This window comes from Microtus oregoni, unplaced genomic scaffold (assembly GCF_018167655.1).
Source record: "Microtus oregoni isolate MIOR12 unplaced genomic scaffold, Mior012 000029F_ref0000214, whole genome shotgun sequence".
In the NCBI taxonomy this organism is placed as follows: Eukaryota; Metazoa; Chordata; class Mammalia; order Rodentia; family Cricetidae; genus Microtus; species Microtus oregoni.
In genome coordinates this window covers 17447731-17470001 of record NW_024543088.1, presented here as the reverse complement: position 1 = coordinate 17470001, position 22271 = coordinate 17447731, and the positions used below count along the sequence as shown (strand labels likewise).

General features: G+C 39.6%; 1 protein-coding gene across 1 annotated transcript in view; it reads left to right on the top strand.

The window, feature by feature from the left end:
* The window catches only part of Prkdc (protein kinase, DNA-activated, catalytic subunit), a 165684-nt gene that overhangs the window by 13504 nt on the left and 129909 nt on the right, over positions 1–22271 (top strand). Inside the window, exons 11-25 of the mRNA XM_041677945.1 lie at positions 1096–1242; positions 2510–2674; positions 3904–4072; positions 5635–5684; positions 7191–7316; positions 9593–9745; positions 10812–10924; positions 11255–11414; positions 12591–12677; positions 14220–14339; positions 14894–15053; positions 17981–18087; positions 18827–18917; positions 20915–21075; positions 21705–21854. Coding sequence (XP_041533879.1) covers positions 1096–1242; positions 2510–2674; positions 3904–4072; positions 5635–5684; positions 7191–7316; positions 9593–9745; positions 10812–10924; positions 11255–11414; positions 12591–12677; positions 14220–14339; positions 14894–15053; positions 17981–18087; positions 18827–18917; positions 20915–21075; positions 21705–21854 — 1959 coding nt within the window. The remainder of the gene's footprint in view (positions 1–1095; positions 1243–2509; positions 2675–3903; positions 4073–5634; positions 5685–7190; positions 7317–9592; positions 9746–10811; positions 10925–11254; positions 11415–12590; positions 12678–14219; positions 14340–14893; positions 15054–17980; positions 18088–18826; positions 18918–20914; positions 21076–21704; positions 21855–22271) is intronic.

The following is a 22271-nucleotide window of genomic DNA, read 5'->3' as shown; positions in this document are numbered from 1 at the left end:
CCCGTGTTCTTGAACATAGGCTGTTGTTTCCTGTTTGTGCTGCCTAGTTTTTATGTCAGCTCGATGCAAACTAGGGTCATCTGTGAAGAAGGGATCATAATTGAGAAAACTCTAAGTTTGGCCCTTAGGCAAGTCTGTCAGGCTTTTCTTTTTTTTTTTTTTTTTTTGGTTTTTCGAGACAAGGTTTCTCTGTGGTTTTGGAGCCTGTCCTGGAACTAGCTCTTGTAGACCAGGCTGGTCTTGAACTCACAGAGATCTGCCTGCCTCTGCCTCCCGAGTGCTGGGATTAAAGGCGTGCACCACCACCGCCCGGCTCCAGGCTTTTCTTGATTGATAATTAATGTGGGAAAGCCCAGCTCTTTGTGGGCAATGCCACTCTTGGCCAGGTAGTCCTGGGGTGTATAAGAAAACAAACAGAGCAAGCCAGGTGAAGAAAACTAGTAAGCAGCACTACTCCATGACCTCTGCGTCACTTCCTGCCTGCACACTACTGTTCTGTTGGGGTTCCTGCCCTGACTTCCCTCAGTGATGTGAAGGTGTAAGCAGAAATAAACCCTTTCCTCCCAAAATTGTGTTTGGTCATGATGTTTTTCACAGCAGTAGAATCCCTGACTAAGACAACAATGATCTCAACTATCTTTTCTCTTCATGCACTTAGTTTTAATATCTCTTGTAGCTGGGTCTTAAAAATACCTGAAATGAGTTTGATGGCTTAGTGGGTAAAGACGCCACTAAGTTCAGTAACCGGGACACACTCGGTGGGACTGCCATAGCTTGTCTTGCTACCTCCACACAAACACACTGAAGTATGTGTACTGACAAAAAAGTAAATAAATGTAACTAAGAAAAATATTAAATGTGAAATGCCCTTTTTGATCATCTTCTTTTCCTTTTTCTTGGTAAAAATACATCACATACAAAGTAGCCTTAGCTAAGAAACTGTCTTTTCTGAACCGATGTTAGCTAAGTACGTTGAAGCAGAGGGTTCTGACTAAAAGCAATCAAATATAATTATAATATTATCTTAATAGTCATGTTTGTTTAGGTCCTTTGGTTATTAAATATTTCTAAAGAGCAAATGTCCTAAAATTACAGATTTCATTTACTGTGGCAGAAGATGCAGAGTTACACAGGAGTCAGCTGCAGTACTTCATGGAACAGTTCTATGGAATCATCAGAAATGCGGATTCAAACAACAAGGAGTTATCTATTGCTATTCGTGGATATGGACTATTTGCAGGAGTATGTTTCAATAGTTTACTGTATTTTATTACTGTATTTTATGTTTTTGATTTTGCTTAATTATTTACAGGACTATAACACTGCATTTTTTAAATAGCGTGCTGTGCTTGTGTTGATATTATTGGTACTTGTTCTACTAACAGTTCAATTTTCAGTGTTTACTGTGTACATGCATTATCTCAGATCCCCATAGCTTACTGACAAGATGAGTTATTTGTCTATTTTCTACAAGAAAAAGCCAAGACCAAGAAATGTCAGCTAACTTATTAAAAGCTACCCTAAATTGGTAGAATAAAAGACATAAATCTTATTTAGGGTTGATACATGCCTATAATTTCAGTGCAAGAAACAGGCAAGGGAATTAATAGTTTGTGGTCAGCCTGGACTATATAGAACTCTAGGTCAGCCTAGGTCATCTAAACACATTTAGGAGATGGTTAACAACCTAAAAGTTCAGATACTAACAAACAAATAAAACTCCACATAAATTCAGTTCTGGATGGTAGAAACATTATATTTTCATTGTACTCTGCAGCCCCCTATTATACAGTAGAACTATGGTTTTCACTTAAAGTTTTAGACAGATGTTCTTAGGACAGAAAGACATATTTAAGAATACAGGTGTATTCCAACCTATAATCCAGGCTTCAGGAAGCTAAGACAGGGAAATTGCTACAGAATGAAGCAACAGAATGAAGAACAACCTACCTGGGTTGCATACTAAATTCAAAGATAGCATATGCTTTATCCACCAACCCCCACCATCCCATAAAGGATAACTCTAGTTATTTCTGTGATAATTTGCTTCTAAGAAAACTAGTTTCCTGTCTCTTTTTCCATCAGTATCTTCTTTCTTATTCTTCTTTCCTTTCTTCCCCTCTTCATTCTCTGTCTTTTATTCTTCACCTCTATTTGTTTGTTGTTTGCAGCTCTAATTCAGAGACAAGATAAGGCAGTGTGTGAGAAGCCTCCTGCTAGAGTGATAAGCCTTACAGGGCCAGTGCATAGTGAGGCCTGCCTTTGAAACAGAGGCCAGAACATAGTTAACAACGTGTAGAAGTAACTCTTTAGGGTGGGAATACACATTTTTATGAAAAGCATAAGATACAATATTTTATGTACAGTAAGATAAGTAAACAGCTTGCTAATATTCAGCAGTTTAAATTGCTTGGTAATATTCAGCAGTTTATATTCATGTGTCATAACATGACATTTTAGGTGCCTTTGTTTTGATGCTGATAACATTTCTGTTTTGCCTTTCCTAAAGTCTTGCAAGGTTATAAATGCCAAAGATGTTGACTTCATGTATGTTGAGCTCATTCAGCGCTGTAAACAGATGTTCCTCACCCAGACTGAAGCCAGTGAGGATCATGTTTACCAGATGCCAAGTTTCCTCCAGTCTATTGCAAGTGTCCTGCTTTACCTTGACACAGTAAGTAAATGGTTACACTGAATATGGTTGTAAGTACTTAATTCCCTCTCCACAAGTCATCTTTGTTGTTATTAATGAAAAGCACGTGATTTCCTGGTTCAGTTATCACCTGTGAAGCTCCTTGATAACAATATAAAATAAATGGATAATTCACCAGAAACTTGCTTGGAGGTACTAATTTTAATTTTTCCAGACAGCAAAATTTAACAAGCACCTATTGTAACTGCTAATTCTTGAAACCAACAGCATTGCTTATATCTGATCGGCTATCCCAAACTTATTAGTATTTCTTCTGACAGCAGTAAAAATTCTCAAAGGACTGGTAAGCAACTACTAATGAAAGTTGTGTTTGCAGGCTAACACCATAGTTGCTGTCTTAGAACCACACAGGTAGCTGGAAGGAAGGTATGGGGAGAAGTGAGGCTGCTGGAACTGTCAAGGGTGACTCTTACTTCTGGCCCCATATTGGCTCCAAGACTGCAAAGTAACACAGAAGCTTATGGGAGTCAGTAAAGGAGGCGGGACTCGCAGGAATTGTAGCTGGTGGAACCAGAGTGTAGCACTGGTGGGCATCAGGAACTATGGGTGTCTTGATTGTCAGATTGTTTAACCCGGTTTGGAATGCCACAGTTCTGAGCCAGGAACTTTGCGATTGTATTGTATAAAGTAAACCCAAGTAGGAACTATAGCATGATGTGGGTGGGGGCAATAAAGAGGGAGTAACAGATATTTGAAGTCATCTACTGTTCTCTGGGCCCATATTGGATTATAACACACAATTGAAGAAGCTGGAGTTGTGTATATTCTGTGGATCTGAACTCAGGTCCTCATTCTCTTTATTGACTGAACTATCTTCCCAGCTCCAATATGTTAGGTATCCTATAGTAGATTTATGGATAATAATAATTTTAAAAAACAACAACAGAAAAATAAAACAAAAGAAGCTGGAATCTAGAGTAGAAAAAATAAGTGTTAACTTTTTTATCCTTCTAAAATATTCTGATTGCTACTTAGGATACAATTGTGCTGTAAATACCACTCAGTTTATTATGATTTATTATGATAGCTGTAACAGTAAATGTTAAGTTTGATAGCTAAGATTACAAGTCAGTTTTCATTTACCTGTGGCTACTTGAGTTCTAATAAATTTGAATATATATATATATATATATATATATCTTATATTTATTCCCTGTTCCAATTTTGAGTTTTTTCTCCATTTTTGGTAGGTTCCTGAAGTATATACTCCCGTTCTGGAACATCTCATGGTGGTACAGATAGACAGTTTCCCTCAGTACAGCCCCAAAATGCAGCTGGTGTGTTGTAAAGCAATAGTAAAAGTCTTCCTGGCCTTAGCAGAAAAAGGGCCAGTTCACTGGAATTTCATTAGTACTGTGGGTAAGCTTGCCATTTTTGTTCTTATTGTGGTAAATGCTGAAAGACTTAACATGTTAGTTGATATATTCACAGAAAATCTGGTTCCGTAATTTTTTGAGTACTTAGTAGTTTTTAGAGAACTTTTCAATTTGATGAATCAAAATCTTTTTCATTATTAGAATTTAGAATCAGTAATACCTCTATTCTTTAAACAGAATCTTTTGCCAGGAGGTAGTGGCGCACGCCTTTAATCCCAGCACTTGGGAGGCAGAGACAGGCAGATCTCTGTAAGTTTGAGGCCAGCATAGTCTACAGAGTGAGTTCCAGGACAGGCTCTAAAGCTACAGAGAAACCCTGTTTTGAAAAAAAAAAAGAAAAAGAAAAAAACCCACACATTCTTTCATTTATTTATTTATTTTTTTGACAATTTCAAGCATGTAAGCAATGTCTTACTTAGTTACTGTTGTATTTCTGTGAAGAAACACGGTGACCAAGGGTACCTATAAAAGAGAACTTACAGTTTCGGAGTTAGTCCATGATCTTCATGGCAGGGAACATGGTGCTGAAGCAGAATCTAAGAGCTCACATCTGATCCACAAGTTTAGTCAGAGAGGGGACTCGGGGCCTGGCAAGGGATTTTGAAGCCTCAATCCACACCTCCAGGGACACACCGTCTCCAACAAGGCCACACCTTCTAATCCTTCCCACACATTTCTACTATCTGGGGACCAAACATCCAAACGTGAATGAGCCTGTGGGTGCCGTTCGTATTAAACCACCACAACCCCAGCTCTTCCTCCCTTTCACACTAACGCCTTCATGGTCTCTATTTTGTTGTTAGTAGCCCACTGGGTCCCATTGGTGCAGCCTGTTGCAGTGCTGACTAATCTTGTTGATTCTGTGCAGATGGGAATAGCTGCAGTGAGTTTGTAGATGCAGTGGCCATGCCATGTCTGGAGGACAGCATTTCATAGCACTCCTCATCCTCTAGCCGTTACATTCATTTCACCTTTCTTCCAAGATGTTCCCTAAGCCTTGGGTAGTGATGATGTGTAAGGCTGAGAGCTTAATAATTGTGAGTTATCGGCACCTTGACTGGTTGTTGAGTCTCTGCATTAACTGGTGCCCGCTGCAGAGAGACATTTCTCTATAAAAATTCAGGTAAGATGCAGTGCATCCAGGGTCTTGTGGCAGTAGACAAGCATAAGTATTTAAAAGACAGTTTTAGAACATGTACATTTAGCACAGTAACAGTAGTAGAGTTTTCCCCAGGACCTGCACAATGGACATTTTGCCAAGAAACCTTTTTCTTTAAGCATCTTTGACTTCTGAATTTATTCTTATTTTATTTTAGACAAGATCTCACTTTGAGCTCCATAGTTGTCCAGCCTCTACTTCCCATATGCTGGGATTATACATGTGTGTTATTGTACCCACTTTAGTTTCTGATCCTCAGAAGTTCATAATTTAAAACTAAAGATATTAAAAAATTTCAAAAAAATTAAGAGGCAAAATGTTTTTTTATTGAGTGATTGTGTTTCTCAATGTTTCCTTCATTATTCTTTCATTTTCTTCATTTTCAGTGCATCAAGGTTTAATTAGAATATGTTCTAAACCAGTGGTCCTTCAAAAGGTAAATTCTGAATCTAAGGTTTCAAAAACTAGTGTTATTACTGGATGTTAGAAACAGTGTTTTAGGCTGGGCGGTGGTGGTGTACTCCTTTAATCCCAGCATGAGGAAGGCAGAGGCAGATGGATCTCTGTGAGTTTGAGGCTAGCATGGTCTACAGAATTAGTTCTAGGACTGCCAAGGCTACACTGAGAAACCCTGTCTTGAAAAATTAAAAAGAAAGAAAAGAAACAGTGTTTAGCATGTAAATGTATTAAAACCTTTCTTTGTTTTAACTTTCACTACCCCTTTCTTGAGAGACTCCAGTATGCCACGTTGGCCCATGTTGGCTTTGAACTTGCCATGTAGCCAAGGATCACTTTGAACTCCCAATATTCTCTCCTGTAATTCATAAATGCTAGGATTATAGGTGTGCACCAGAATGCCACATTTATGTAGTGCTGGGGATGGAAGTCAGGATTTGTGCATACTAGGTGAGCAATCTGCCAATCAAGCCACATTTCCAGCTAATTCATGTCTTCTGTTTTGAAATTTCATGTATAAAACCAACCTGTTAGATGAATATACTTCTAAGGAATAAAACTATGTTACATACATTTTATAACATGAATTCTAATTGTTCTTAATAAAAACCCAGAGTGAGATATTAGGGGGTGAAAGCTGAGAGATGGCGAAGCAGAAGAGCCAGCCACTAGAGAGACCTTTTACTTCTCCCAGTGCTCAGAACACAGGGTTGATCCTGCCCTCAGACTGTGTCCTCAGGCTGCATCTGTCTCCACCGCACCTCAGCGCACTGAGCTCTTGTCTGCTCTCACTTTATATTCCTCTCTGCGCAGCCATATCCCTTCCAGTAGCCACCTCCCTAGTGCTGGAATTAAAGGCTTAGGATACTGGGATTAAAGGTGTGAACCATCACCGCCTGGCCTCTAGGTCTTACCTCTGCACTCTGATCTTCAGACAAGTTTTATTTGTTAAACACCAAATATCACTGCAACACTTTAAATTTTTTCTTCCAATGTGTGTGTGTGTGTGTGTGTGTGTGTGTGTATGTGCGCGTGCACACGTGCACACACATGCATGTGTGTGTGTGCATGCTTGTGGAGGTCAGAAGAAAACACTCAGGATTTAGTTGTCTTCCACTATATGGGCTCCAGGAATCGAACCCAGGTCATCAGGCTTGATAGCAAATGCCTTTACCTGCTGAGGCATCTTCCTGTTCCTGTTACCTACATCTTTACAAAGAAAGCTGTTTTTTCTCTTATAATCTAGGAAACATAAAAGCGTGTAGAATTTAGAGGCGCATGAATGGAATGAGAGATTGGATCACATAAAAGGAGGGATGATTTGTAGTGGACTTAAAAGGTGCGTTAAAGCTACATTTATTGACTACAGATACTGACTTAACCTTTTTAGTCTTAGTTTAGAAAATTCTGCTAAGTTGCTCGTGTTCTGACAGCAGCGGCCTCATGTGTCTCCCAGTTAATAATGGGTTGTTTTCTTCCTCTCCAGGATGTGGAGTCCAAGTCGGATAACCAATGGGCCTCAGGGGAAGTCAGAACGGGCAACTGGAAAGTGCCCACGTACAAAGACTATGTGGATCTTTTTCAGCATCTTTTAAGCTGTGACCAGATGACGGTAAAAATTTTAAATGTGTATATTTTTATTACCCTTCCTTATCTGAGAACTTGCCACATATTGTGGCAGTCAGAGGACAAATTTTAAGAGTCAGTTTTATCCTTTCACTGAGATCAAACTCGAGATCAAACTCAGGTTGCAAGGCTGGGGACAAAGGCTTTTTTTTTTTTTTTTTTTTTTTTACTTAGCCAGCTCTCTAACCTTTTTGTTGTTGTTGTTCTGTTTTTTTGTTTTTGTTTTTTGAAAGAGGATCTAACTTTGTACTAAGAATCACCTTGAACTCCTGATAAAATTTCAAAGCTAGCCAGGTGGTGGTGGCACACGCCTTTAATCCCAGCACTTGGGAGGCAGAGGCAGGTAGATCTCTTGTGAGTTTGAGGCCAGCCTGGTCTACAACAGCTAGTTCCAGGACAGGCTTCAAAGCCACAGAGAAACCCTATCTCAAAAAAACAAACAAACAAAAAGCTATTAAAGTACTCTATTTCTCTTCTTTATTTAGAGACTCCACTAAATCAATACAAACCAAAACCAAGCAGACAAGACACCATGTCTCAGAAACACAAAACAAAACATCTCCATAGTCACAGAGGTGTCTTTTTCAGGGTATCTGTGCTGTGATAAAACACTGTGACCAAAAGTAGCTTGGGGAGGAAAGGGTTTATTTCATGTGACATTTCCTCATCATAGTCTGTCCCTGAGGGAAGTTAGGACAGGGACCTGCAGGCAGGAAGCAGAGCAGAGGTCATGAAGGCTGCTTACTGTCTTGCTACTCACAGCTTATTCAGCCTTCTTTTTTATATGGTACATGTCCACTTATGCAGGGGTGGCCCTGCCCACAGTTATCTGGGCCCTCCCACTGTATCAATTATAAATCAAGAAAATGCCCTACATACAGATTTGCCTACAGGCCAGTCCTTTGGAGACATTTTCTCAATTACAGTTCCTTCTTCCCAGATGACCCTAGCTTGCGTCAAGTTGATATAAAAACTAGTAAGAACAGATGTAAGACTTTTCAGGATTTTGTTTTACTAACTTTTAAAAGTTCTTAAAGCATATTTAAAATGGTGTAAGTCAAGGCAATTGAAAGTAAAACCAGAAGTAAGTGAATTGAGGGCTAGTGATAACACTCAGTACTAAAGCATTTGTCTAACATACAAACAAATGCTGGTTTTGTTCTTCAGCATTGCAAAAGTAAAATAGTTTTTAAAAATCTGCCTCATAGCAGGACGCTTATGGTCCTTCTCTCTCCCCCACTTAGTCTGCCCCTCTTTCTTTAGCTATTTCTTTCTCTGTCTTTCCCTTCTTCTCTCCTCCCCCACCCACTCTCTTCCTCCTGGGAATTAAACCCAGGGCCTCGAGTGTGCTAAGCACATTTTTTCACTGTTGTCTTTGCTGAGTGGATAAATCCAGTTCATTTAATAATCCTGAGGGGTTGGTGTGCATTAGTTACTTATATTGTTGGACCCTAGAGTCCAGTCACCAAGGAAGAGGAGTCGCCCTCTAGAGACAGTCTCTCACCACCACAGATGATGTAAAAGCATGAAGATTTTATTAATTTTGTCATGACAGGGTCTTTCAGCACTAGAGGCCAGAAAGACCCAAAATCGCTGGTATAGGCTATTTTTAAAGCAATAAGCCACAGAAGGAAGGGGGGCGTCTGGGGGTTGTTCTTTAACTATTATGATTGACTTATTTAAAAAAGGCTATTACCAATAATTGTCTGGAGAGTGGTTGCCAGATCAGATGAGGTAAAGGGAAACTTCTGAGGGTCACTTTGCCCCTTTCCCTGGGACTAAGTCAAAACAGCAGTAACTGAGTCAACACCTAAGGGTTATCTTGCCCCTATTCAGGGAGATAGAAAGGTCCTAACATCTCAGTTTGTGCATGCATAGCTGCTATGCCCTTGGTTCCCAGGGGAGGAGGGGGAGTACTGAGAGGGTTCAGAAATGGCTTCAGAATTGTCTTAAAGTTTTACCATATCACTTGTATTAGAATAATGCCTCTGTGTAATACATCCTGGTCTACAGAGCAAGTTCCAGGACAGGCTCCAAAGTTAAGCAAAGAAAGACTTATCATTTTTGTTTGTTTGTTTGTTTTTGAGACAGGGTTTCTGTGTGTAACATCCCAACTGTCCTGGTTTAGCTCTGTAGACCCAGACTGGCCTTGAAGTCACAGAGATCCACTGGCCTCTGCGTCCTAAGCACTGGGATTAAAGGCGCGTGCCACTACCACTCTGGCACAGATTTTGAAGTCTTTAAATTTTTCTTTATTTACAGGATTTTATTTTAGCAGATGAAACATTTCTCTTTGTGAATTCCTCCCTTAAAAGTTTGAATCATTTACTCTATGATGAATTTATAAGATCAGTTTTGAAGATTGTGGAAAAATTGGATCTTACACTGGAGAAACAGACTGTTGGAGAGCATGAGGTTAGAAATTTTTTTCAACAATAATTTTGCATTGTTTAAGTCCCAACTCTTTGCATGCTCAGGACCATAGTACATCTCTAAGGGAGAAAGGAAAATGGGGTTCTTTGCAATGATATGTGCCATAGGTGTTTTTCTGTTGCATATAACCCAATGCATAGAATGTGTTACCAACAGATTATTCAAAAAGTGATTTGTATTCATAGAACGTTCAAACATTTTTTTACTCAGGTGTGGTGTAGTAATGGGGCGGCGGGGCTGCGTTCCCAGCACCTCAGCTGCCTGCTCGGCTAGCTTAGCTTATGCCCCAAAATAACAACACATAAACTGTATTCATTTAATCACTGCTTGGCCCATTCTCTTCTAGGCTAATTCTCACATATTAATTTAGCCCATTTCTAATCATCTGTGTGTAGCACCCCAAGGTGCGCTTACTGGGAAGATTCTAGCCTATGTCCATCCTGGGTCGGAGCTTCATCCCGGGAGTGGGGCATGGCATCTCTCTCAGGCGTCTGCTCCCGAGGGGAGAGCTGTCGAGTCTGACCTCACTTCCTCTTCCTCCCAGCGTCCTCTTCTGCCTACTCCTCCCACCTATCTTTCAACCAATAAAATGGGCCAAGGCAGTTCCTTTATTAGCCAATGACCTTCCTCCATCAGTGTGGTACCACTTGTCTGTTAACAGCATTTGAGAAAGCAGGAAGATGATGAGTTCAAGGCAAGCCTGGGTTACCAAATGAGAATCTGTCTCAGTAAACCTACATGTGGCCAGCACTCATGCTAGGTCACTCACAACTACCTGTAGTTCCACCTCCAGGGAATCCAGCACCCTCTTTTGGCCTCTACAGGCACCCATACATACATAATATACCATAGACAGAAACACACAAATGAAAGTAAAAATAAGTCTATTTTTAAGACTATTCAGCTAAGCCCTTGAGGACTCAATTATGTCTTCCTCACTTCTGCATTCTTTCCTTATAAATCAGTTCTATGTGACAATTTCATTGGAACGTTATTTGTTGAATGATGTGTTAAATGGAACAATTCTTGCTTTGGGACAATTTTTCAGGATGGAAGCACACCTGCTGTTTGGGTCATCCCAACTTCAGATCCAGCTGCTAATTTGCAACCTACTAAACCAAAAGACTTTTCAGCTTTCATTAACCTGGTGGAGTTTTGCAGGTATTTTGTAGAATTTTAATTCTTTAAGAATGTATCAGTTTGTTACCCCTAGCAGAAGTGACCTCTTCTATAAATGTAAGAGTTGAAATCATCAAAAATTGCTTCTTTCAACCTTTAAAATATTCTTAGCAGTTTAGACTTAGCTTTTTTTCCCCTGAAAAGTTGGAAGACATCATCAGGCAGGAAGAAAGGAGCATATATATCTTTAAAGGTGTTACAGTGTCAAAAAATGTGATAAGTGAAATTGCCCATCATTCTTAATATCTCATAATTTTAAAGCTGAATAAGAATAGGATGAAAATTTCTTCCTTAAATATTTTGTTTTTGTAGGGAGATTCTTCCTAAGAAACAAATAAGACTTTTTGAGCCATGGGTTCACTCATTTGCATATGAGTTAATTTTACAGTCTACACGGTTGCCACTCATCAGTGGTTTCTACAAATTACTTTCTATTGCAGTGAAAAATGCCAGGAAAATAAAATATTTTGAGGTAAGTGTTTCTGGGGACCTGAAAAATTGTTACGTTTCTTTTAAACTTCTTGTTACAGGGAGTGTGCTTATAAAATGTGTAATTTTAAAGTCTAGTTTACTTTTTTATTTCTTAAAGATTTATTTATTTATCGTATATGTGAGTGCTCTGTCTGCATGTATGCATGTTTTTATGCCAGAAGAGGGCACTAGATCTCATTACGGATGGTTGTGAGCCACCATGTGGTTGTTGGGAAGTGAACCCAGGACCTCTAGAAGAGCAACCAAGTGCTCTTAACCACTGAGCTATCCCTCCAGCCCCTTAAAGTCTAATTTTAATAATTGAAAAACTGATATGTAAATGTTAATTCGAAGACTCTTAAAAGGTTATTAGCATTTTCTACTCTTTTTGTATCCTCGTTTTCTTTAAAATTATTTGTTTGTTTTATCAGGACAGGGTTTTTCTTTATTAACTGCCCTGACTGTCCTGGAACTTCTTTGTAGCCCAGGCTGGCCTTGAACTCACAGAGATCTGCCTGCCTCTGCTTCCAAGTGCCTGACTTCTAACTCTGATTTTTGTTTTGTTTTGTTTTTCAAAACAGGGTTTCTTTGTGTAACAACCCTTGCTGTCCTGGAACTCACTTTATAGACCAGGCTAGCCTCGAACTCACAGAGATCTGCCTACCTCAGCCTCCCGAGTGCTGGGATTAAAGGCATCTACTCTGATTCTTAAATACCTTTGTAAGAGTCTTCTAATTCAAAGTGATCCTGTCACCAAAGTATTACTCTAGAGGCCTCAGGTTTTCTTAAGACTTAGCTAATCAGAGGCTCCTCAGGCTGCAGACCTCTGTGTTCCTGACCCTTTAAGTGACTTGGTGCCCTGAAATTCGGGGATGACTTAGGTTGTAAAGCTGAGGTTCCTGTTGGTCACACAGAAGCCTGGAGTGTAGCCAACATTGTTTTTCACTGGAAGATGAGGAAGGGATGCGTGCGTATGGCTTTTGGACCGTCCTCAACCCTCTCCCCTACTTTGTTTCTACTGGGATGCACCCTGGAACTGAGTCTCCATCTTCTCCAAACTAGAATCTGCAAACATGAAATGGATACATCCTCTGGGCAAAGATTGAGAACTGGCAGACATGGGTGTGGAAGTACTTGATTCTTGCTTAGCATACTAATTTGCTATTTTATTTGACAGGGAGTTAGCCCAAAGAGTCTGAAGCATTCTTCTGAAGATCCAGAAAAGTATTCTTGCTTTGCTTTATTTGCAAAATTTGGCAAAGAGGTAATATTTAAGTATTCTATCTTAATGTATTTCAGGATATTCTTAAATTGTGTATAGTGAAAAAATCCTAATGATCATCAGTGACACAGTTTTTTTAGTTTTGTTTGTTTGCGACAGGGTTTCATTGTGCAGCCTTAACTGGCTTGGATCTCACTATGTAGACCAGGCTATCCTTGAATTCATAGAGCTCTGCTTGCCTTTGCCTCCTTTAATGCTAGCATTAAAGGGGAGTGCCATCAGGTCAGCTTTTTTTTTTTTTTTGATAGAATACATTTCTGTGTGTTTATGGGTGCTTGTGTGTCATGGTACACATATGGATATTAGATGGTAAATTGCAGGACTTTGTTCTCTCCTTTCACCATGTGGATTCTAAACTCAGGTCATCAGACTTGGTAGCAAGCACCCTTACTCAGTGAGCCACCTCTCTGGCCTTGAAAATTGGTTTCTCAAATTCAAATTGGGAGCAACTGAGGCTTTGTGTGTATTCTTGATTGATGGGTTTTGGGTATTTTTTTGTTTTTGTTTTGTTTTTGATTGGTTGTTTTGCTGTTTTTTGTTTTGTTTTTTGGGGACAGTCCTGGCTGTCCTGGAACTTGCTTTGTAGACCAGGCTGGCCTCAAACTCACTGAGATCCTCCTGCCTCTGCCTCCCGAGTGCTGGGATTAAAGTTGTGTGCCCCCTCCACCTGGCTGTTTTTGTTCTTCATGTTTACTTGTTTTCTGTGTGAAGGTCAGAGAACAGCCTGTAAAAGCCCATTTTCTTTCACCCTATGTTACCTGGGCATCAAATTTATATCGTCAGACTTGATGGCAAGTACTTTGACTCGTGAGGAATCTCCTGGCCTTGGTTTCTTTTTGTGACAGGGTCTTGAAATATAGCCAAGGCTGCCCTTGAGCCTGTGTTCCTCTCTCCTCAGGTAGGCAAGCATTTGAATGGCAGATTTTTCTTGGTAGTAAGGTCTTTTAAAAACTTACACAAGAAATCACTGCTTCAAAAGTCTCTGGAGGGGGCAGGAGAGATGACTCAGTAGATAGGAGCACTAGTTATTCTTCCAGAGGACTTGGGTTCAATCCCAGCACCCACATGGCAACTCACCATTTTCTGTAGCTCCAGTTCCAGGGTACCCAACACCCTCATATAGATATTCATGCAGGCAAAACCCCAATACAGCACCTAAATTTAAAAAAAAAAAAAAGCTCTTAAATTTTTGGAAAATAATTTAGCTGAGTGATGACAATTCAAATATAGTTCTTATTGTCCTATATTGATAAATAATTGTTGCTAGTAATGGGTTTCATTACAACATTTTTGTATCTAACTATAATGTACCTTGATCATACCTCACCCCTTTCCTTCTCTTTTCATATAAGGGGAATAGGTACTTAAGTGAACTTTTTCTGAGAATTAGCGTTTTGTTTTACAATCATGACAAATAAAGGCTACATGGTGGTTTTTCACACTTTAGAAGAGAGCAAATATTAATTTCCTAATTGTAAGCTATATTCACATACACAACTTGTTTGTGTGTTTTCTCTCGTTAAGGTATCAGTTAAAATGAAGCAGTACAAGGATGAACTTTTGGCCTCCTGTTTAACCTTTGTTCTGTCCTTGCCACATGACATCATTGAACTTGATGTTAGAGCTTATGTTCCTGCATTGCAGGTAGGTGTGTTTTCTTACTTTTATCACCACTTTGTTTACTAGAAGACTTGGAAATATTACGATTAAAGCAGGGGGTCATCTAGCAGCCTCTGTTTGAACACTTCTAGCTGTGAGGCTTTGAGTATCAGAGGTATCTCTGCTCCTCCTTTACAAATTGACCTGAGAATTAGGTCTTACATGTGCTGAAAGCCTGCAGTAAATACCCAGCCGTGGACCACTGTCCCTTGTTTTCCTCTGGTGATTTGAACTGTGCCTACTTACAACCTTTAGTAGTTTCTAGGGGCTAGCAATAAAAACATACCCATTAGAAACCGTAAAATGGGGCTGGAAAGATAGTTCAAAGGTTAAGGGCTGCTCTTCCAGAGGTCTGAGTTCAATTCCCAGCAACCTCATTATGATGAAATTTGATTCCCTCTTCTGGTGTGCAGGCGAAATGCAGACAGAACACTGTATATATAATAAATACATCTTAAAAAAACTGTAAAATAATTGGCTTTTGTTTCTGTAAGTTTTAACTTCCTGTTTTAATTTGTCTTGTTTGTATTGACATATAGATGGCCTTCAAACTGGGCCTGAGCCATATGCCTCTGGCAGAAGTAGGTCTGCATGCCCTTGAAGAGTGGTCGGTTCACATTAATAAGTCTATAATGCAGCCTTACTACAAAGACATTCTCCCCTGCCTTGATGGATACCTTAAAACTTCAATCTTGTCAGGTAAGTCTTACAGAAATCTGGATGCATTTCTTTTCCTTTTTTTTAGTTTTTTTTTATTTTTTTTTGTTTTTCGAGACAGGGTTTCTCTGTGGTTTTGGAGCCTGTCCTGGAACTAGTTCTGTAGACCAGGCTGGCCTCGAACTCACAGAGATCCGCCTGCCTCTGCCTCCCAAGTGCTGGGATTAAAGGCTGCGCCACCACCGCCTGGCTTGGCATTTCATAAATAAAATTGCAGTGATAATAAAGTTAGATTGTTAGTATTCTTTCCAACTTGTGAAGTTTCAACATAGAATATTCAAAATCTGTTTGATTTTTCTTTCAATTTGTCCTTTCTTGGATGATTAATTTTGTAAACTGGAAGGAAACTGAAGTGGGTTTTTTTTTTGAGATTATAATTTAATTACAAGATTCCTTCCTTTCCTTTTCTCCCTCCAGATCCACCAATATGCCCTTCTCCACTCTCCTTCAAATGCCTGGCCTCTTTTTTTCACTGTTATTGCATGCAGATATGTACATGTACATATGTACATACATGTATATTCCTAAATATAACCTGTTGTTTACATAATGTTACTTGTATGTAAATTATTATGGCTGACCATTTGGCACTGAACAACGAATTGGTGTGCTATTCCTTGGGAAGACCACCCCTCCCAGCTTTTCTCAATTGCATAAAATTTCTTTTATAGGGTTGAAGCTATGTGGACTTTTCTCTGTTCAGTTTGACATATTTGTTAATGTAATTCTTATTCAGTTAATATTAGGCCAGTCATGTGGGTGAAGTCTTTATGTGTGCAGCTTCTGCTATTGCTAGGAGACATGATATTATAGCAAAACTTACTGATCCTCTGGCTATTATAATCCTTCTGCCCTCTTTTCTATGGTATTCCCTGAGCCCTTGGTGTGGTAGTGCTTTGTAGATGTATCCATTGGAATTAGTCTCCAAAATTCTGCATTATGATTGGTTGTGGTTTTCTGTAGTAGTCTGTCTATTGCAAAGACAAATTTCTCTGGTAAAGGTTGAAGACTATACTTAGTTGTTGTAAAAGGACAAGTGTTTATAGTTTGTTGTTAAGGATTATGCTGGTTTAGTAAGTTAGTGGCTATGGGATTCTTCTCCACTAACATTGACTTCACTGGCATTGAGTAGTTAGCGAGGTTTTCAGTACCAGACTGGTACCCCTCTTGTGTTGTATTTTATAAACATTATTATATACTGTAACTTTAAGCATCGCATGTTTTGGGCTTTTCTAATGTTTTCTCGTGATCAGGTTCAGGTTAATGAGGTGATGTTCCTCCCTTGAAACCCGTCCTACTCTCAAGAGTTTTCTCACTTTTCCTTAATGAGTTTAAATGTGTTCTACTTGGAAAAAAAAAAAAAACAAAATAAAGGATAGGTGTTTGAGATAGCGCAGTGATCAGTAACCTCCCAGGCTTATGACCTCAGTTCAATCCCCTGGACCCACATGGAGAGAACCAAGCATGTTGTCTTCTGACCACCACATGCATGCTGTGACACATGTGCCCACTACCATAAAAATCACAGCTCTCATCATCTTTTGTTGTAGTTGTTTTTGGGGGGTTGGTGGGGTAGAACAGGGTTTCTCTTTGTAGCCCTGACTGTCCTGAAACTTGCTCTGTAGACCAGGCTGGCCTTGAACTCACAGAGGTTCACCTGCCTCTGCCTCCCAGGTGCTGGGATTAAAGGTGTTCTCCATCAAATACTGGCTTCTCATAGTTCTCATCTTCAAGGGAAGTAAGAGATTGTTTATTCTGGAACCATATTGAGTGACTATGGACTGGGAACACAGCTTTAAGTTATCCCAAATTTCATGTTCCAGTATGGAAGCAGTTTCACAGTTTTTATAGTTTTATGGAACAGAAAAAGTAAAAAATCGCAAGCTTAAAATACAGTGGTGGGTACATGAGAGAGGTGGTTCCAGAGAGATGGGAGAAGCATCCCATACGCCCCAGATGCTCTCTGATGTCATTCTTAGCATGTGGATCGTAGAAAGAAGTTGCTTAGTCAGCCAAAGGTTCTAAAAGGTTTTTATGTATTGTCACAAGTAATAGTTCTGATGAGGCAGAGTGGCATTCTGGTGGGCCAGAGTAGCCCAGGATAAAGTAACCAGCCTCTGGCCTGCAACACTCCAACCTCTCCGTGGTACTGAGATTCTAATCAGCCAGTCGTTCTCTGTAGCTGGATTCCTTTCAGGAGTCTTCATCCACAGTCCACCCCAAGTAAAGGAAATTATTGCTCCTCTTGAAAGCTTCTCCCACAGTAGTTTTAGGGCCTGTTCATTCACAGTTCTTCCTGAATTGTTTATTACTGTGATAGATACAGAATGATAGATTCTACTTCCATTTCTTCTTTTGTCAATTTGGCATTCTTGTAGAAGAAATAACTTTGCCTTTTCCCTCCTGTTCAGACATAAAGATCCTTAAGTTTTCAAGGATTTGATTATGAGGCTTGGATTGTTATAGATCTGGCTGTGTCTAAGGTGGGGGGGACTAACTCCTGCCCCTACAAAATGGTTCAGGCTCTTTTGGGTTTACCCAAGCCCAGTAGAGCTTCTTCTGATGGTCAGTGATATTCAAAAAACAGCTAATCTAAATATTTTTTGTTCTAGAGGGACTTTTTTTTGAAGATTTATTCATTTATTATTTCTGTCTGCATGTCTGCCTTCACACCAGAAGAGGGCACTATATCTCATTACAGATGGTTTTGAGCCACCATTGGTTGCTGGGAATTGAACTCAGGATCTCTGGAAGAGCAGCCAGTGCTCTTAGCTGCTAAGTCATCACTCCAGCCCTTGTTCTAAAGTTTAAGTTTTGAAATCATATTTTAAATAACCAAGACCTTAATGTTTCTATTTCACAATATAGTACGAGTGATCTTAAGATCTTGTTGTTGTTTACTCCCTTAGATGAAACCAAGAGCCACTGGGAAGTATCAGCACTTTCTCGAGCTGCCCAGAAGGGATTTAATAAAAATGTATTGAAACATCTGAAAAGGACAGCAAATATTTCACCAGTAAGAAATCCTTTGTCTTTGCTTTCCCTTAAGTCACTCCCTGGTACCACCTTCTGTCTCAGTCACTGCTCTGTTGCTGTGAAGAGACACCATAACCACAGCACAGCAACTCTTACAATAAAAGAAAGCTTTCAATTCAGAGTGAGTCCATTTTCGTCATGATAGGGAGAATGGCAGCACACAGGCAGACATGGTGCTGTAGAAATAGCTGAGAGTTCTACATCTGGATCAACAGGCAGCAGGAAGAGAGAGACACGGCTTGTGAGCTCTGTGATTTCTAGGAATAAAACAAAAGCCCTCTGCACTAGTGTAAAGCAGGCCTACTCTTTGGAGGGTTTTGATGACTAATTTTCATAAAAGTACGTTGTTTTTAACATAATGTTGGGGTCGTGTTTTTTTTAAACGATACCTGTTTTAAAATTTTAATTTCTAATGCAGTATTTAAGAGTGTGACCCATATAAACAAAAGATCTTTGGGAGTTGTTGGTACTCTTTGTAGAGTCTAAAGAGTCTTCCACAAACATTGGCGCTGCTGGCCTTATGCTGGACTGCCATCTGCAAAACAAAAAGAGATACAACTTCTTTAATGGATTCTTAGTAACATTGTAGTACTACTGGGTAGGATTTAATTAGCTATTAGAAGACATTAACAAGAGATATTCTTTCCTCTTCCCTTTAATTTCTAAACTGATTTATCATATAAGTATAATATACATATTTTGTACATTTTTTTTTTCAGGATGAAGCGCTATCTTTAGAAGAAATAAGAATTAGAGTAGTACAAATTCTGGGATTTCTAGGAGGACAAATAAACAAAAATCTTGTAACAGGTAAGCTTTTCCCTAAAATAACCCTGTAGATACACTTGTACTGAGAGTTGACTAGGTGCCTGTGTACCTGTCAGCAGCCTCTCCAAGCACGGTTTTGGTGATTTCAGAGTCACCGGTCGTGATAGCCAGGGTTGTTGCTACTATAGTAGTGCACACCACATTGGGCTACCATAGCATACTCTTCTAGTTCAGATTTCCTCTAAACTGATCAGGTTTAATTTGCCCTGTCTGATCATATTCAGAATATGAAATTATACTCAGAGTACAGCACATACTTTCTCTTTTATATGTCTTTTCTTTCTCTTTTTGAGAAGAGTGAACCATGAACCCCTGCCTAACTAGCTGGCCTGGACCATGCTATATAGACTAGATAGGCTCAAACTCTCAAAGACCTGCCTACTTCTACCTCTTGAGTCCTAGAATTGAGGTGTGCGTAACCATGCTGGACTTTCAAAGACTTTTTAATCTTTGCAGACACCACCTTCTGGCCTTAGGTGAGGATAGCCCCCAACAACAGTAGCCACCATGAGAGAAGGTTAAATTTAATATCCTCATTTTTTTGCTTTTTAAAAGAATTTATTTATTTTTCATATTTTGCCTGAATGGAGGATGTATATGTATCACATTCATGCCTAATGTCCATGGGGATCAGAAGAAGGCATCTGATACCCTGGAACTGGAGTTACAAATGGTTGTGAGGTTTCACGTGGGTGCTGGGAACCAAACACAGGTCCTCTGCAAGAGTAACAAGTGCTGTTCTTAACAACTGAGCCCTCTCCCCAGTGCTGAACTTGACATTTTAATATGTGAATATTTTAGAGTGTTTTTGTATTATTAAAAACTCAGCTGATTTTACTTTTGAAGTTCAGTGTTAACTGGAGACTTTTAGCCACTTAGGAAATTAGAACCGTACTTGGAAAGGATTTTCCAGAGGAAATTTTGGTGGTACCTGTGTATGTGGAGGCCTGAGGCTGATGTCAGGGGTCTCTCTTGATCATTCTCCACCTCATTCTTTGAGGTGGGGTCTCAGGTAAATGAAGGACTCCCCTGTACATCTAGTCTAACTAGCCAGCTTGCTCCAGGTATCTATCTCAGTATTGGGATTATAGGAAGACTACCAATGTTCACACGATTTTTACATATAGGCTTGCAGTCTGAACTCTGGTTCTCATGATTGTATGGAACATACTTTATCCACTGAACTATCTCCCTAGTCCCTTTAAAAGAATTTTGTTTTATTTTTTAAGAAAAGGTCTGGGGGCTGGAGAGATGCCTCAGCGGTTAAGAGCATTGCCTAATCTTCCAAAGGTCCTGAGTTCAATTCCCGGCAACCACATGGTGGCTTACAACCATCTGTAATGAGGTCTGGTGCCCTCTTCTGGCCTGCAGGCATACACACAGACAGAACATTGTATACATAATAAGTAAATAAATATTTAAAAAAAAAAGAAAGAAAAGGTCTTAGGGCCGGGCGGTGGTGGTACACGCCTTTAATCCTAGCACTCGGGAGGCAGAGGCAGGCGGATCTCTGTGAGTTCGAGGCCAGCCTGGTCTACAAGAGCTAGTTCCAGGACAGGCTCCAAAGCTTCAGAGAAACCCTGTCTCGAAAAACCAAAAAAAAAAAAAAAAAGAAAAGGTCTTAGGTAGTCTCAGCTGGCCTGGAACTCAGAGACCCCCCACCGCCCCGCTTCTGCTTTCCAAGTGCTGGAATTAAAGACATATTCCACCACACCTGGCAAAGAGGAGACTTTTTTTTTTAATTGTACTTATTTTATGTTATATACTTTTAGTAGCTTTGACTAAATTTGGATATTCCTATTGAATAATGGTTTTAGTAAGTTAAATTTAGAAATAAGAGCCATCAGTGGTTTTAATATTCTTTCGTATCTGAAGCAGAATAGAGGAAAGACAGAATGCTTTAGAAGTACCCTGCTTCAGCTCCTGAGTTGTGGGGGAAGCTCTGGACTGAACAGCGCTCTTCTACCCTCTCTCATCAGCTGCTTCAGGAGAGAGAATGAAGAAGTGTGTGGCGTGGGACAGCGAGAAGAGACTCAACTTTGCAGTTCCTTTCAGAGAGATGAAGCCTGTGATCTATCTGGATGTCTTCCTGCCTCGGGTCACTGAATTAGCTCTTTCTGCTAGTGACCGACAGACAAAAGTATTTGTTCTATCATTCATTTTTTTCATTGTGTATTGCTTTAAAAACATGTATGTGTTGGTTAAGAAACAGATACTATATTTTAGCAATTCTAGTGTCATTACTTTTCAGATTTTTCAGAAGTGGATGTCACTGATAAATGAAAGTAATAACAACCTGGCAAAGCTTTTATATACCAAAAGTTCTTTGTAATAGAAAATACAATGCAAAGTATGTTTAAAGATGAAACTCGGTAGGAGTTCGATTATCTTCTTAACCTGGGAGACTGGAAACAAATAGTCTCAAATGTTACCACTAACTTGTAAACTTTTAATGTGCTTTCTAAGTGTACTTACTAAAGTGATATTTACAATTGAAGCCAGGATGTATAGTTCTAAACTGTGTGAAATATATTTCTCTTGATTGTATCACCTTCAGAGTCTGAATTTTTAAATTTCAGTTCTTAACTCTTGTATAAAGACTAAAGTGAACAGAAGCATTTATTTGATATAAAAACTACCATTTACATTTTTTAATCTGGAGTATATAGTATTTACCCACAATATAAGTTTTTCCTCTTAAATGGCTAAAGATTTCAAAATATTCCCTTTTCAGTCCTAGTCAAGCTTTGTTGAAATTGGTCCCTTTAGGTGGCAGCTTGTGAACTGTTACACAGCATGGTCATGTTTATGTTGGGAAGAGCCTCTCAGATGCCTGAAGGTCAGGGCTGGCCTCCCATGTACCAGCTCTACAAGCACACGTTTCCTGTGCTGCTTCAACTTGCATGCGATGTGGATCAGGTAAGTGCATGATTAGTGTCTAGACAGTTGCAAAACTACCTGGAGAATATGATCTCAAGCTGGGCATGGTTGTGTACTCCTATGATCCCAGATCTCAGACTTTAAAGAGGATGCATGAATTGGAGGGCCAGGCAGACTCATCCAGCTAAACCCTATATAACACAAGTTATACTAACAGTATCTTAAATTGCTCTCCTAGTGAGATGAACAACTAGTGAGATTTTAGTGTGCATATTTTCTTTTCCTGGACTCTTAGACTCTGTTCACCGTGAATCTGAACTAGAAAAAGAAACTTAATTGAATGATGATAGCTTTGCTCCATCTTGCCGTATTAAAAGTGCCATGTAAAGTGTACATTTTCAGTGCCATTTAAATGCTTACTTTTCGGTGTACATTTGCCCTCTTGAAGGATGTAAC